Source organism: Lepidochelys olivacea (assembly GCF_965140295.1).
Source record: "Lepidochelys olivacea isolate rLepOli2 genome assembly, chromosome: 6".
Classification (NCBI taxonomy): Eukaryota; Metazoa; Chordata; order Testudines; family Cheloniidae; genus Lepidochelys; species Lepidochelys olivacea.
The window spans coordinates 79,260,171-79,277,956 of record NC_140416.1 but is presented as its reverse complement, the minus strand read 5'-3'; the positions used below and the strand labels follow the sequence as shown (position 1 = coordinate 79,277,956).

Genomic DNA, 17,786 nt, shown 5'->3' with positions numbered 1-17,786 from the left:
TGATCAGCTTTGTACCTACCCGTATTGGAGTTGCCGCCTCTGAAGCCAATTTCCTTTATGGCAAACAAAACATCTTTTGCCGCAGTAAAATTTTTCAGATAAAATTCAGTTTTTGGATGCTCACTATGTGAAAAATAAAGTAACCAGTTAAAAAACAGACATACATGACAAATCTTAAAATAGAAATGAAATGCCTTTTAGCCTGCTTAAGAGCAGAATCCAGGGTTCTGAGTTTTGTCAGCTACATTTAATGATATTAATTCTTAAAACAAAGTAGGAACCCTCACTCTTTGCAGTATCTGTGATTATCTCAAAGACAGCAGAAGGAATCAAATTCAGAACAGAGGTCTTAGCAGGTAAGAAGGGAATGATTTTCATTCATTTTAAAGTGTATTCATTTGCTGTTTTTGTATACTGTTATAGGAACAAATTTTGCTCTCAGTTATACCTCTGTAAATGGAACTACTTTTTGAGTCACATTGGAGTAAGTGAGAAATGAATTTGGCCACTTTTTTTATTGTTGAATTTGGATCTTAAACATTTGCTAAATATATATATATATATTTTAAATTTCTTTTAAATGAAAATAGTTTCAGAGTAATTTAATTTGTATGCTAGCTAATTACTCTTTATTTAAAATAAGGAAAATTTTAGCTGCAATGAATTTCACCCTCTGACTCCTAATCTAGGGGGAACAAAACACTAAATTAAAAACTAGTTGTCATGTGAACTGTAAGAAGTACATTTGGTCTCACTTGCAGTTGAAAAGGACAAGTGTTATGAAGTCAAGGTCTTGATGCAGCATCAGATGGACCCCTATGCCTATGCAGAGTGGGATCTGCATAAGAGGATCCCAGTGCAGGACGAGGACCTAATGCTGCTTTTTTTTTTTTTTTTTTTTAAAGATATGAGGATCATTGGAGGGCAGTTGCCATGATCCATTACCATTAAAGGCTTGATTCATCAAGGTACTCAACTCCAGCTGACATTAGTTGCTCAGCACTCTAGGGGATGTAGCCCCAAGACAGCCATGTTTGCCCATTAGATAATTACTCTACTTTTTGGGACTGATTCTCCTCTCATCCCATTTTGCAGTGATGTAACTCCATTGAGTCCAGGAGAGTTCCTGTTTTAAGTGAAGGACTCAAGCCCTGTGTCTTAATCTCTCTTCAGTATTCCATACACCCATTACATAAGACTTTCTCCAAGCCTTTCAGTTCAAACAGTTGTTTTGGCTATTTATAAATTTCCTGACAAATCCCATGGTTTGGAAGGTAAATTATTACAAATAAATGAAGTCAAACAATAATAATTCTCCAGGAAGCAAAGTTGTCTTTGCTAATGTGACCAGCAAGTAATGTTGCAACAATTTTCTTTTCAACTGAACTGGAAAAGCTGACATGGTAGTTGATCATCATCCTGATAAAAAGAAATTCAATTCCCTCCCCCCCCCCGAAATTTTTGGATCCTTTTGTTCAGTGTCTATTTTAATAATGTTTAGTATCTTTTTTGCACAACATTCACACAATATCTATCATTGTTTCTTGTTGACTGTATTGGTACCTATAATTTAATACAGGCTTGTTGAAGGATGTGGGAGAGACCTCACTTGTTAATCCACAAGCTATTTCCGTGTTTAGAAGAAACTTCCTTTAGACCAGAAGCAATTGCCAAAGTGGTTGGGCTTTGGAAAATAGTCACCTCATATAACCAGCTGCCCAGGACTTAAATCCTGATAATAGGGAAACAAAATTGTGAGAGGTGTTTTTAAAGTGGGGGGTGAGAGCATTAGGCTATTGGGTTGGCCGTTGCGGTACCTGACAGTTTTATGCTATAAGCCAAAATACAACCCAATGTTAAGTCTTTTTTTTTTCAGTTTTCATTAACACGTTTGGAAGTATCAGTTGCTATAAGCTGATCAAGGATACTCCATTTTGTGTGGTATTAAAAATTACTGACCATAATATCAAAAATGGCCAAGTTTTAGAATCCCCACTTTGCTGAGATCTTCATCTTTTTTTTTTTTTAAAAGATGAACTACATGACCGTGAATGGTGCTGGCAGCCCTGGAGGCCCAAGTCCTCTCCCCTCAGATCAAGGACAGGGCAGGCAGCAAGACAAACTTCTCTCACCCTTCCACATCAACTCACCTCAAAACTAACATAAAGGAATGCTTGCTGGAGATCAGAGGATAGTTTGCTCTCTATGCCCAGTCTCTCATTGTGGTTGTCAATTAGTCCCAGTTGTGCTTTTGTGTACTGGACACCAGTCCAATCAGAACTGGACTGAAACCACAAACACACTTCATATAGATGAAACTACCATGAAGTGGTTCAAACTGTCATTCACTATGTACCATTATTGGGGTTGGGTATGAACTAGGGACTTGGAAAAGAAAGGCTCTGTGTCCCACTACTATTATCCTAGCCCAAGTAGTACCCAACCTGAGGTCTGTGGACCAAGAGCGGTCCAGAGAGAACATGCTGGTAGTATGTATAGGCCTGTCTGGTAGCATGGTGCTGGCTCTTCTTGTTTTCCACTGCTAACTCATATTAAAAAAAAGTAATACTTCCTTAATATTGCTCCTGTTGTCATGGGGATACTACTGGATCATCGGTAGAAAGGGAGGTGTCTGTAAGACTTGCTGTCTCTTAACAATATTGTTCACATTAGGAAAATCTTTAGAAACCTCTGTCCTAAACCATCCAGTCCCCCCAAATAAACTGATTTTATTTGGATGTCTCAACTACAACAGTTCCTAAGCAGAATGTTATAACTTATACTACTCAAGTAGAGGTCTGCTGAATAGGATATTTTTATATGCTTCAGCTTTCTCATTTTAATAACTCAGTTTCTAGAGTTTTCTTATAACATTGCAGATACCTGGCTTGTACAACTCCCACATGTGGTCCTTCGGTTCCAATTCCCAGCATCACAGCTACTTTCCCAACAAAGTTCTTCTGCAAATTAAATCTACGCTGCCCAATATTGTAGCTTCCATCAATCAGAAAAGCAATATCCGTTTTACAGTCTGTGAACACCCAAGATAATTAGATTAATTGAAAGGCAAATGAACAGGAATTTTCTTTGCATGAGTTGGCTATGTGGGTTCCTACCTTTGTTCCCAACCTTTTTCTCAAGAAGTTTCTTCAGTCGTTTATCTAGAATGTAGGAAACAGCAGGGTTATTTAGGGAACAAGAGGCTGAATTGCTTAAACTGAAGCTAGAAGAGGTCAGGACGTTAAAAGCTAGGTTCTAACCTTGCCATCTGTCCTGTGTGAGAGGTGGCACGTATGTGAGCCTTACAATTTTCTGAATGCTCTTTGGGATTCCAGCCCTGATTTCCCCTCACTTGGGGTGGAGAGAAGTTCCTCCATCCTTTTTTCATGTATCAGGGGGTAGCCGTGTTAGTCTGGATCTGTAAATGCGGCAAAGAGTCCTGTGGCACCTTATAGACTAACAGACCTATTGGAGCATAAGCTTTCGTGGATGAATACATGTTGACATTCATCCGATGAAGTGGGTATTCACCCACGAAAGCTTATGCTCTAATACGTCTGTTAGTCTATAAGGTGCCACAGGACTCTTTGCCCCTTTTTTCATGGTGTATCTCAACTCCCCTTTATGCACCAGCTACTTGGCTAGGGGTTGAGGTGGACAGTGGGAAGAGGAGTCAGGGCTACTCCCAATGGAGAGTAGCAAGTGAATAACCTGCTCTCCTCCCCACAACCAGACTGTCTCTCTTGCACAACTAAATGCTGTGACACTCTACCTCCGAAGGAGTTTAGGAGAAAGGTCTTAACACAGAGTAATATGTAGGACAGATTCTGCCAGAGGTGGCAACTGTAACTGTGAACATAGTTTAAAAAAGAATGTTAAGCTCTCAGAAGAAAGAAACTTTGCAGGGCATGAATGTTAGACAGGTTGGTGGCCCACAGTGGCATTCCATCACCCAAATGTTAATATGGGGCCAGTTGTAACTTTGCCCCAGATATGGAAGAGTACGTACCTATACTGCCCCAGGAGCAAAACAGGACTCAAACTCAGAGTCCTGTGCTTCCTAGTTTTCCCTGCCTTCAGGAAAGATATACCTTGCCTCAGATCTATAGTGGTGCAGCACACTTCCCCCAGGATGCTGGCGCAATTACACTAGTTAGTTTGTCTGGGGGGCAGGAAAGAGGAGGCAAGACTCTGTCCATTCCCCCATCCCTTCTTGCCGACTGGTGCAGGAGGGGTGTAGTGCCCCTGTAGCAGCTGCTCCTCCCTTTGTGCTTCCATCCACAGCACAGGTAGCTGGTGCGCTGGAGTAAGGTATACCTCATACTGTCTTACCCTCCTGTATGGTCCTGAAGGACCAGCTACAATCTGGCCCTATGTTATTTACTCGTCACACACTATGACAGAGAAAAATATTGTTACTGCTTCATCTCTTCAAAAAACAATTTAAAGCAAGGTCCTTTGTCTTTGCCACTCTGTGAATATAAGACTCAAGTTATGACAACATGAAGTAACAATATTTAGTTGCAGCACAACAGAAAATTGATACTGCTGCTTCCACGAAGGAAGAAGTGAAGAGAAAGGAGTTGCTCCAGGAGCCAGGAGGGATTCATGGTTGCTAGAAACTCAGCTTGGTAAAGAGTTTACTTTGTTTTGATCTGTAGATTGAGTTTCATCAAACCCTTTATGTATATGGGCTTCTAACAATTATCATGAGGGGCAAGATGGACTGGGGATTAGACGTCTTCACAGCAAGGATTGATTCTTTGACCAGTGAAAATCCTGACAAGGAATTACACCCTCTAGCTACACCCAAGAGTGCATTCATACAAGACTGTCCATCTTTTTTCTGGCTCTGTCCATTGCCAATGTATCCATTCCAACTCCAATATTGTGCCAGAATTTTTCCATACTTTCCTGACTTTGACCAAAATCGTGGCTGCTGCTGTTGGTTCTTTGAAGTGCAGTAGCTGAACTACAAACACATGGCTGAGTGTAAAATTTGGTGGGGGGAAAAGCAGGCACTTAATTTTTTTATATTCATCTTTGTTTTTCAGAAATACACAGGCTCAAATACTGGTAAAGTTATGGCAACCTTAAACCTGTGGTAGTGAGTATCAGTCATTCCTCCTCACAGGCAAACCTGGGAGAATGCTTTCTATAGCTTTGTCTACTGTCATCTGAGCAGTTATGGGATCATCTTGACTTTGAATACAATGTGTAATAACGATGACTTGGTACTGACTTATTTCCTTTTCAATGTTTCTATGTCTGATCTAATCAAGACTGAGTACAACTGCATGAATGACAAGAATTCTCCAGTCTATCCTTGACAGTGCACCCGTCACCATGGTATGAGGATCTAAACTTCACCAGTACACTGAATCAGACAGACAACTCTCTCTCAAATTCCCTCTCTAAAAAGGAATGCATTCTCTTCATTTTCATATCAATCACTTGATGGAAATGAAAAAGCCTCTGAGCATACAACAGGTTTCCTCCTTGAGTTATCTGTATGACGCCACTGTGTTCACTCAAGTTTCTACCAGTTTACACCAGCATAACTGAGACTGGAATCAGCCTCATAGATTACAAATGCTACCTCATATTGCCTGTTAAGTATATTGGGTAAAAAGTAACTTTATTCAAAAGATGAGTTGATTCTGAGTCTTTCCCTATCAGGCAGCCATTCACACATGAGGGTACATTTCTCATATAGTGTGGAAGCCTTCCCTTGGGAAGATCATCTATTAGAAATGTTTCCAACCTCTAGAGGGGCGTGCTGTTGATAGTGGTCGTCCAGCTGCTTCAAGTGCTCCACTCTTGGTCCCTGTATAATATTGAAAAGATGAATTCATTGCATCTCACTGCAGTCAAATTACATTGCAGGTGTTTAAAAAGTAATCAAATTTGAAAAATGTACAATTGATAAATAATTACAGCACATCTAGTTTATAATGGCCTGTGAGCTAAGGCAGGTACGTTTTATAATTTGTAAAAGACTCAAACAGCTATGGCTCCCACTGAAGCCATCTGGATTTGATGTCAGCACCACTCAGAATCAAGGCCTTCATTTGTAGTGGCCACCTTATGGGAATTACTAGTGTCTCATAGACTTGGCAGGTAGAATTTATGTAAACAGTTTGGAAGCACTACAGAAAATTTTAATTCTCCTGTAAAATAATAGTCCAGAAACTACAGAAGCTTTCTTCTGTCGATGTATATTTCTGAAACCAAAGCCCCACTGAACAACCACAGTTTTGCTAAGGGTCATCCTCAGATATATTCCATCTGATCCTGTGATACCTGTGACCCTGCTTGCCAAAAATCCCTTTTATAAAATTCCTTGTCCCAATACTCTTTAGAGAATGAAAGCCCTAGGCATGATAAAATAGACACATAGCTGAGTCTCTCCTTACAGGTAGATTTACTGGATATACTGAAATCCTGACAAGGAACAAGTTTCACAGAAGACCAGGTTTTATCTGTCTGTGTGATGGAAGGTAAAGGAGGAAAAAACTTGATTGTCCATCCTTTAAGATTAAGGTAGATCACCAAATGCCAGTTAACTGATTGTACAGACAAAATTTTCTTTAAGGATATGTGAACCTGCAGTGTAGAGGTTCAAAGGAGACACTTAAGCACATTATACCTAACTAAGGCCCTGATCCTGTGAGGTACTGAATCCCTATGGGAGTTAAGCACTGGACAAGACAGGGCCCTAAATGAAAAAACATACAATGTGGTGTTACTGACCTACATAATCCCCTATCTTTATTCAGTTTCTCACAAAATGAGGATAGGAATTTTCCTGGAGGCCTTTGGTAAGGTTGCTTTTTGTGCCATTTTCCTAGGATGAAGGCTGTAGCATTTGGTACACTCAGAACAGTAACAGACTGGTCAATGGGTACTGGTGCCCAGATCCTCAATGGGAATTGAATTCAGTGGGAGTTAGGTGCCTACATACCTTTTGAGGATCTGGGTCTGAGTAACTCAAGTTTGCTTTATGTATGAGAGTCAGCAGCAATCATTGACTGAATAGTCCAAATGGAATAGTAAGGTAAGGTGATTATAAGAAAATGGAGGATAAAACAACGAGAAAAGGAGAAAGTTGGTCATTGTTTCTACAGCATACTGTATAGTCACAGGCCACTGAAAGGCCTGGACAAATTTCTGTTAACATTGCAAATATACGTTACTAAATAATAAATACTTGATCCACCTACCAGCCACTGAGAAAGATGAAGCCCATCTAGTGAGCACCTGAGACTGGATCCCATTGGCATATATGGCAGAGTAGTTCTCTTGTCCTGGCAGGGTCTGTACTCTTACAATTCCTCCCGCACTGGTGATCACGCCTCTGGGATAAAAGAGGATGGTCTTACCACAAGGCCAACTAAATACTTCACAAGTATAAAGTAACATTTTTTAAGAGGCATTAAAAAAAACCCAGAAAGGACAAGGTCCTTAATTTTTTTAAATTATTTTACTATTACAACCAACTAAGCTAAGTAAAACTATGGAAAAAAAACCCTACAGCTGAGATAAGCAAGGATGGATACTGCTGAGACTCCATCTCAGGCCGAGGTGTTTGAGAAGGAACTGAGGCTGTTTCACCCATGCAGCTCTATATAGCCATGGTGCAAAGCACAAGGCAGAGTAGAGCACATGTGCAGGCCCACTGGACACTGCTACCTAAAAATCTCAGACGGAAGGTGCCTGGGACGCATGCACACCTGACATGGAGCACCCATAGGGACACAACTTGAAGAAGAATCAATGGCTCTGGTCAAAAGAGCTAAAGAAGAAAACTATAAGGGGGATGGGGTGAAGGTAAGCTCCCAGAATTTCTACTGAACCTGTTCCAGCACAGTGCTGTATTCTTAAATAGGGAACCATAGAATAGTTTAAGAGACTTCTGGTTAGGAATCATGAGTTGTTCTCCCGGTCCAACAAAGGTATAGGTTGTACTGCACTGATCTAGCACTAGATTGATACTAGGAGAAACCAACCAATTAAACAGCTACTTCACTGGTTACCAGTTTAAAAAAAAAAAAGGAAAGAGGCACTACAGGACATTGAGGAAATGTACCAGGAAGACATTTTTGAACCTTTGACTATGGGTTCACCCATATTTCTGATTAAGAAAAAGGAAGACAGCACCAGATTCTGGGTGGACTATAGAAAATTAAATGAAGTCACTTTAAAGGATTCTTATCCATTACCATGAATAGATAGTACCATGCATGCTATAGCAGGTTCAGCCTGGGTTTCCACACTGGATCTTAACAGTGAGTATTGGTGAGTAGAAATGGATCCAAAAGAGTGGGGAGGGAATTGCTTTCACAGGAGAACAAGACTTGTGGCAATATAAAGTGATGGCTTTCGTCTTGTGCAGTGCACCAGACAGATTTGAAATGCTAATGGAGAGGGTAGTACATGGCATGTCCCTCACAGTCTGTCTGTTATCCCTATATGATATCCTGGTGCATGATAAAACCTTTGAACAGGAACCAAACCATTTACAAAAGGTCTGTGAGATGCTGAATCACCCAGTTTGAAACTGAAGCCAAAGAAATGTGAGATGTTCCAATAAAGGTAATCTACTTGGGCACACAATTAGTGGGGAGGGAATTTTCACTGACAAAAGAGAATTGAGGTGGTACAGAGCTGGCCAACTCCCAGACACTTATAGATGTACACAGTTTTGCACGGCTCTGCTATTACAGAAGGTTCAGTATTGCAAAAATGATGGCATAAGTTGGGTGAGAAAGGGAAACAATTTCAGTGGTCAGCAGAGCATAAGTGTTTTTCAGAGTGTGTTTTCAGAGTTGAAAAAGGCTCCACTTACTGCTCCTGTCTTGGCCTACTTGTGTTTCAAAACTTGTTGGACAGAAAGGCTGGTGCTTATGGTTTGACGGAAGTATTGACACAAGAACTCCAGGGACTTGAGAGCTTACCGTAGCAAAAGTCTACGTTCTCCTGAGAGAAATTATTGTCCCACCTGAAAAGGAACTCCTAGCAGTGGTTAAATCTATAGAATGTTTTTATCCCTATTTGTGTGGGAGGAAGTTTATGATCAGGATAGACCAAGCTTTTCTGCAATGGCTCTTTAGGTTCAGAAATCCTGAAGGACAGCTTGCCAGATGGTTGGAGAAACTGCAGTGCTATGATTTCAAAATAGCACACAGCCCTGGCCATATGCATGTTAATGACGATGCCTTGTTAATGCAGCCTTGCTGCAAACCCTGTCCTAAGAAGAAGAGCAAGGAATTAGTTGCTCAAAGGAATGGGTGTGACTCCCTTCCTCTAATTCACAGAAGTGCTCATGTTTCTGATTCATCCACTGAACCATGGGGTGAGGTTGCAGGAATGGACCAAGAGCAATTCAAAACTTCCTAAAGAGAGGATCCTGATTGTAGAGTAGTGTGTGACTGGAGAATCACCTTGCAAACGCAGCGACCGTGGAATGTAGTGAACACCACAGTCAAAGCTTTCTAGTCACCGTGGGAAAGCTTGGAATTTAAGGATTAAATATTGTATAGGAGCAGGGTGAAACTAGTGGGTGATGGATCCAGATACCAGTTGGTTGTACCAGATACATTGGAAAAGGGGGTTCTGAGGTTATGTCATGCTCTCAAAACTCCTGGACATTTTGGGGTTACAAAAACTTTAGCTAAGCTAAGGGAGAATTTCTATTAGATAACACAAGCAGGATGTAGGAAGTTGGTGCAGGAAATCTGATCCTTGTGTTACAAAGAAGGGTTCCTCTAAAACTGGGAGTACCCTCTTGTAGCAATATCTTGTGAGGGCATTAATGTAGTGCATTGCCATTGATGTTCTTGGGCCCTTGTCCTGTGATAGAGGCTGGCAATTGATATTTGCCGGTAGCTATGGGACCACTATACAAAATTGCCTGAGGCTTACTCAATAAGAAATCAAAAGGTTGTGACAGTAGCAGAGGTCCTTGTGAATGATTTCCTCACCAGATTTGGGATCCTGGGTGAGTTACACATAAATCAGGGTGAAACTTTAAACCAAAAGAATTTCAACAAAGTTGTGAGATTCTAGGGGTCCACAAAACTCGCACCAGCCCGGCACATCCAGTCTGATGAGATGGTCAAAAGGTTCAACAGGACTTTGGGGGTTCAGCTAGCTACCATTGTAGAAGAGCACCAAGTGGACTGGGACTAGCATATCCCATTCCTTTTGATGGCTTATAGAACAGCAGTCAATGAGGGTACAAAGTATACTACAGCACTCCTCAGATTTGGGCCCCCTCCCAGCAAACATTTTGTATGGAGCTTCTGAAGAGGAACAAAAGGGTTTCAACTATTTGGATGATGCAGAAACCCTACAATCCAAAACTGAAAAAGTTCACATCTTTGCTAGGAAAAATTTGAGAACAGCTGCTGATAAAAATGAAAAGACTGTGACCTGAAGTCAGATGGGGAAACTTTTAAAAGAGGGGAAGCTAATCTGGTTCCACAATCCTAGGAGAAAAGGGGGTAGGAGCTCTCAGCTGGATAAAACTTGGGCAGAACCCTCACAATAGTAACTCAAATAAGCAAAGTGGTGTGTAGGATACAGTTTGGTCCCAGGACTAAACCCAACGTTATCCATAAGGACTACCTAAAGCAGTATCAAGGGGTATAGTGTTTCAGCATGGCTACTGTCCACATCTGAGACTGTAACTGGATGCTGAAGCTGGAAAAGTTGTGACAGTGATGAGTCCCCCACTCAAACAGAATGGGCAGGAATTTTGTTCCAGCCAGGAAGTTCCACAGAAACAACAAATGTGTCTCAAAAGTGCACTGAAACGAAATCCAGGGAGAGAAAAGCCTCAAAGAGATTTAGGTGGGAATAAAATTATTTTATGTTGGGGATGTGAAATTGTCCTGACAGAAGACACCATGCATATGTAAATAGTTAATTTGTAATTTGTTAAATTAGTTCTTTCTTTTTGTTTGGGATGTATTAGTGGGTATTACCATTTTGGACCTCATTGAGACTATTGACAAAGCTGAGGTTGATGTTGTATAAGCAGAATGCACACTTAATATTAGCTGAAATGAAATAACCATATTTCTGGTCTCTATTTTTGTTCCTTTCTTAATGAATTTGGAAAGTTCATTTTCATGATAGCTCAGGATTTCCTTTAAAGGTGAAATTCACCTTATACAGAAGGTCCATGTGGGAGCTAATCAGTGAAAAAGGGCTTGTGAATTTCTGCCTAAATGAAAAAAACAACTTTTGCTATCAAAACCTGATTTTTATTTTTACAGAACCACTGTATTTTACTCTGGGGCCAATGCCTTGCATGCCAAGGCTGTTTTGGTTATACTGGAACTTTATACATTTTCCAGGAATGCCTTTCATTCTATTAGAATCACAGAACTGGAAGGGACCTCGAGAGGTCATCTAGTCCAGTCCCCCGCACTCAGGGCGGGACTAAGTATTATCTAGACCATCCCTGACAGGTGTTTGTCCAACCTGCTCTTAAAAATCCCCAGTAATTAAGATTCCACAACCTCCCAAGGCAATATATTCCAGTGCTTAACCACTCTGACAGTTAGGAAGTTTTTCCTAATGTCCAACCTAAACCCCCTTGCTGCAATTTAAGCCCATTGCTTCTTGTCCTATCCTCAGAAGTTAAGAACAACAATTTTTCTCCCTCCTCCTTGTAACAACCATTTATGTACTTGAAAACTTATCATGTCCCCTCTCAGTCTTCTTTTCTCCAAACTAAACAAACCCAATTTTTCTATCTTCCCTCATAGGTCATGTTTTCTAGACCTTTAATCATTTTTGTTGCTCTTCTCTGGACCTTCTCCAATTTCTCCACATCTTTCCTGAAATGTGGTTCCCAGAACTGAACACAATACTCCAGTTGAGGCCTAATCAGCGTGGAGTAAAGCGAAAGAATTACTTCTCATGCCTTGCTTACAATACTCCTGCAAATACATCCCAGAACGCTGTTTGCTTTTTTTGCAACAGTGTTACACTGTTGACTCATATTTAGCTTGTGATCCACTGTGACCCTCAGATCCCTTTCCGCAGTACTCCTTCCTAGGCAGTCATTTCCCATTTTGTATGTGTGCAACTGATTGTTCCCTCCTAAGTGGAGTACTTTGCATTTGTCCTTATTGAATTTCATCCTATGTACTTCAGACCATTTCTCCAGTTTGTCCAGAGCATTTTGAATTTTAATCCTATTCTCCAAAGGACTTGCAACCCCTCCCATCTTGGTATTGTCCGTAAACTTTATAGGTGTACTTTCTATGCCATTATCTAAATCATTGATGAAGATATTGAACAGAACCAGACCCAGAACCAATCCCTGCAGGACCCCACTCGTTATGCCCTTCCAGCATGACTGTGAACCACTGATAACTACTCTATGGGAACGATTTCCCAACCATTTATGCACCCACCTTTATAGTAGCTCCATCTAGGTTGTATTTCCCTAGTTTGTTTCTGAGATCATGTGAGACAGTAACAAAAGTCTTACTAAAGTCAAGATATACCATATTTACCGCTTCTCCTCTATCCAGAAGGCTTGTTACCCTGTCAAAGAAAGCTATCAGGTTGGTTTGACACGATTTGTTCCTGAGAAATCTATGTTGACTGTTACTTATCACCTCATTATCTTCTAGGTGTTTGCAAATTGATTTCTTAATTATTTGCTCCATAATCTTTCCAGGTACAGGAGTTAGGCTGACTGGTCTGTAATTCCCCGGGTTGTCCTTATTTCCCCTTTTATAGATGGGCGCTATATTTGCCCTTTTCCAGTCCTCTGGAATCTCTTCCATGACTTTTCAAAGATAATGGCTGATGGCTCAGATATCTCCTCAGTCAGCTCCTTGAGTATTCTAGGATGCATTTCATCAGGCGCCGGTGGTTTGACAACATCTAAGTTGTCTAAGTAATTTTTGACTATTGGTTAACTAATGGTCACGACATTTTTCTGCTATTGTCCTATCATTGCCTGACAGTGACAATCCACAGAAGTGGGCAGCCCTTTCTCTTGACCAGCTGCACTGTTAGTAGTAACCATGGTTTATATTTAGACAGTTCTTTTCATTCCAAAGCACTTTCAAACAAAACAGAATTACAGGTAAATCACTGACATGCAGACACACAGAGGGGGCCATCCAATATCTCACTGCACAGTACTGGGTGGGAGGGGGGATTTTGGTCCAGGACATCAAAACAAACTCAACAAACTTCACTATTATGAAAGGTATAACTCTAGTCCAAAATCCCCTGAAGTCTCTCAATAAGTTCAACTAGCTTTAGACCAGGCCCTGGGTAAGCAGACAGGACTCCAGGTTTTTAAAGACTCATCTTCCCCTTCAGAGGCATGGAACTCAATTTACCTATCGTATCTCAGAAGGTGATGGAGGGCCAGCTTGAACTTCTCAAATTTTTGGCATGTCTCTTTCCAGAAGGTCTTGGCATATCAAGTCAAATTATTAGATTACTAAACTATTCCCCCAGATGGTAGAAGTGGGCTTTATACATGTATCTGAGAAAAGCCATTTTCTCAGATACATGTATAAATCAAATCAAACTATTAACACCTGCTGGAGCAGCCAGAAGTAAGCAAAAACAGTTCTACAGTTCAAAGAAAAGGGAAATCACAGATTTTTGCCTCATAAAAATTGTTTTCCTCTGGATAAATGTTCAGTCACTTTGGAATTTGTGATGGTTCTGACAGGCTTTTCATGTGAAGAGGGGCCCAGCAGCTCCACACAGCTCTCCTCAGCAGCGCATAAGCTACTTACTTTAAAAAAAAATGTTATTTCAGATGATGCCAAGTGCCTGTTCTCTTGACTAGGCTTAGCACTGTCAGAGTAATGTAATGTTCAGATTGATGCAATTGTCTGGGGAAGGACAAGATGATGCCAAAACACCATCTATGCAAGTGGATAGAAATGATGTTATGCAAGGACGGGAAAAAACATGTCGAAATGAAAGCAAATTGATATTACCTTTTAACTACAGTCAATAGTCCAGTGGAAAGACACAAACATCAAGGAGTCCAGAGCTGAGGCTGCGCCCTTAACAAAAGTGTGTACTCATTTGACTCAGTCCAAAAATCTAAAGGCAAACTTCTCCTAGCATATTTCGATGCTAATAATTTTGCTCTACGGTTGATGTTTATGGGAAATCTACATGTGCTATACAGGGACAGAGCAGAATACAGAAGTCAGGATCTGGGAGGGGATAAAGAGACATCTCTGAGAAGGGAATTTTGCCCTGAAAGTTTCCATGATAAGAAGCACTTTTCACCATTTATTTGAGCATAAGCTTTCGTGAGCTACAGCTCACTTCATCAGATGCATACTGTGGAAAGTACAGAAGATGTTTTTATACACACAAACCATGAAAAAATGGGTGTTTATCACTACAAAAGGGTTTCTCTCTACCCACCCCACTCTCCTGCTGGTAATAGCTTATGTAAAGTGATCACTCTCCTTACAATGTGTATGATAATCAAGGTGGGCCATTTCCAGCACAAATCCAGGTTTTCTCCCCACCCAACCCCACCCTCCCCACACACACAAACCCACTCTCCTGTTGGTAATAGCTTATCTAAAGTGATCACTCTCCTTACAATGTGTATGATAATCAAGGTGGGTTCAAACCCTGGATTTGTGCTGGAAATGGCTCACCTTGATTATCATACACGTTGTAAGGAGAGTGATCACTTTAGATAAGCTATTACCAACAGGTTTCAGAGTAACAGCCATGTTAGTCTGTATTCGCAAAAAGGAAAGGAGTACTTGTGGCACCTTAAAGACGAACCAATTTATTTGAGCATAAGCTTTCATGAGCTACAGCTCACTTCATCGGATGCATACTGTGGAAAATACATCCGATGAAATGCATCCGATGAAGTGAGCTGTAGCTCACGAAAGCTTATGCTCAAATTGACTAGTCTCTAAGGTGCCACAAGTACTCCTTTTCTTTTTGTGAATATGGACTAACACGGCTGTTACGCTGAAACTTTTCAGCATGACTACACTGTAAAATGTGTTTGTAAGCAGTTAATTACAGATGTCATTTCTGATGGAACCCAAGGATGAAAACAGAACCCCAAGCAATGACAGCTGAATTAACTTGGCTCCTATCTTTCTCTCCCTACTCCCTGACTTCTAGCTGCTGATGCAACTCCTTCCATCTCCTTCCTCCCCTGTGCCCACAAGAAACTGCATCCTTCCCAACTGCAGCTTGTTGCTGCTGGCCTGCCTGTATTCTCCATCTTTGACCCACAGCTGTTCTGGGTTCAATGCCAGCTTCTCCCTACCCCCCACAGGTTCTGTTGTCTCTGCTTCCACTGCACTCTGTTTCTGGCATGACTTAGGAACAAGACCCAGCAGGAGCAGGCAGTGGCCCAAAGTTTCCCAACAGACCTATCTGCTCAGAAGTGCATTCCTCTGGCCAAACAAACTCTCTGCCAATTTTCTCCTAATGCACACCACAACTCAGGAAATTCTCATACCCCTTGGGATTAGCCTGTGTCCTAAAGACTAATATAGCTAACTTGTGAAAAGTGTGACATTTCTTGTGACACTGGCAGTGTGGGAGTCCAGTGTCAGACTTGAGGCATGTCCCACCTCTGACTAGGCTTTAAAAGTTAAAGTGTTTAGCATCTACCACCTAAAAATTAACATATTGGGCCAGATCTTCAGCTGGTGTAATTTGGCACATAGGCTACTATTACCCCAGCTGAGGATCTGGTCTTCAATTTTGCCTTCTGATTATTAATCCAATTAATGTCTCAAGGGTAGCTTTAACTCAGTTCCTCATGCCTAGGCATAATCATCCTCAGTAGATTCCCTTCCACTCACCATGACAAAGAGATACCTTTTATTGTCTAGTTAGGAAAAGGCTGGTGATGTTCTGTATCTTAACAGTAATTAGGCACATTAAAAAGAAAGGAAGGATTTAATACTCTAACCAAAATGGGCACAAAACCTCACATCAGTTACAGTATAGGGAATTCTGTGGGGCCATATTCTACAGTCATTAAACATGTCAAATAGTATTACTCTAGCAAGTAGTCAATTGAAGTGAAGGGGACTACTCATGTGAGGAAGGATTGGAGAATCCAGCCCTGAATTAGTGATGGGTTAATTCCAAATCCTGAATCCAGATTTGTATCTAAACTCTGTCACGTGGGCCTATTTTTTATTCAAATACAGTTTTACTGTGAAGAATTTTCTTTTTTGGTTGTGAAGTCAGTTCTTTAATAACTTGCATTAAAAGTTTTACCAGCACATTCTTGTGCTATTAACTTTTTAAAATCTAAAGTACTGTACTGTATGTATTGTATTTGTACTCACTAAAAAGCATACAAACTATTTGGGTAGCTTTCAAGAAACATACACAATATTATTGTACAGCAAATAAATGTCTCTACAAACTGGGACTTGAAAAAGAGTTCAGTGCATGGGTGGAGGGTAGTATATTGTCCATTGCCTAACCCTGGTTGGGAGTGTGGTGGGAGTTTGAATTTCTGCAGCACAACCTCCCCATGCTCATGCTTTACATAGGTGGAGCAGTTTTTACACTAAAAGAATAAGCAAAAATACCAGAGAAAAAATAATTTCTTAAAAAAAAAAAAAAGTTTAGGTGTTGGGGTTTTTTTTCTTTTTAAAGCAGAGGTTAAAGCTGGATTATTCTCCTGAAACTATGCAGTGCCATTAGTATGCAATATGAGATGTAGTGAGGAGGTTTTTTTTAAAAGTTTTACGTACATGGAATTTATAGATTGAGTTATGCAGCATTAAAGAAGGGAACTGTGCAGCAAAACCAAGAATGAACAAGTTCGGTTGTGCCTATATCTGCTCCTTTATGATGCACAGAGACAGCCGCAAATTTTTATCAAGTTTTCTGCTTATGTAATTGACACTACTGCTGCCAGCAGTGGGGTTTGAACTTGAGACCTCTAAGGCTAATAGTATGAGCCTGAGCTAAAGACTATATTGCATAGCTGGAAAAGTGGCAGACTTATTAACATATTCTATAGACCAGCTACTAGGAGGGACAAAGATCCACATGTTCATAATTCATTCTTAGGGAAGAAAGAGTATACAGATAAAAACAAATAAAATGTATTAAGCTGTGGGGGAAAAGAGTCCTATACCCACACAATATTTTTGGCCTCTGAGAACTGCTGCTTTCAAGAATCATATTACTGGAAATAGCAAAAGAACTTTACTGTTACTCTAACTTGCCTAATCATTGCAGTATGTGAGTGCATAATTGGAGTCAAGGCCCAATACATTTCTAATTAGCATTAGTCACTCCAGGTAAGAACATATTGCTGTATGGATAACCACAATAATTTGGGATCATCCGAAAAACAAGAATTTGACTCTGGAAAATTCAGAACTGTGTTCCAGCAAACTTTCTTCTGAGTGTAGTAGTTACTACTTTGAGTGCTCACACTGAAGTCAGTAAAACTCTCACTGTACTCTGTTCAGTGGTAATTGTGGGCAGGACTGGTCCCTTAGACTACAAGTGATGAATTTTACTATTCAAATACTACTTGTTGGTCTGAAGTGAGTAAGAGGCTGGTTTACCTGTAAACTTAACAAAATAAGTACTTTTTATGTACTTGCAGAATCTTTGACTGAAAATTATGCTACAAGCATTGTTAATCACATGCAGTGGGACAAATCCTTCCTCAAAAGCTTTAGAACATAGATGATCCCCCAAGTTTTAATGCCAAGAGCCACAGAGTGCACAAAAACTACACCATAATTTGAGTAATTTTG

At 40.5% G+C, this 17,786-nt stretch overlaps 1 protein-coding gene across 1 annotated transcript in view; it reads right to left on the bottom strand.

Annotated features, from left to right (window-relative positions):
• The window catches only part of COCH (cochlin), a 42,624-nt gene that overhangs the window by 9,817 nt on the left and 15,021 nt on the right, over nucleotides 1–17,786 (bottom strand). Inside the window, exons 4-8 of the mRNA XM_084632803.1 lie at nucleotides 7,224–7,357; nucleotides 5,765–5,827; nucleotides 3,117–3,161; nucleotides 2,884–3,031; nucleotides 20–123 (exon numbers count right to left, since the gene is read on the bottom strand). Of these exons, the coding sequence (XP_084488929.1) occupies nucleotides 20–123; nucleotides 2,884–3,031; nucleotides 3,117–3,161; nucleotides 5,765–5,827; nucleotides 7,224–7,357 (494 nt within the window). The remainder of the gene's footprint in view (nucleotides 1–19; nucleotides 124–2,883; nucleotides 3,032–3,116; nucleotides 3,162–5,764; nucleotides 5,828–7,223; nucleotides 7,358–17,786) is intronic.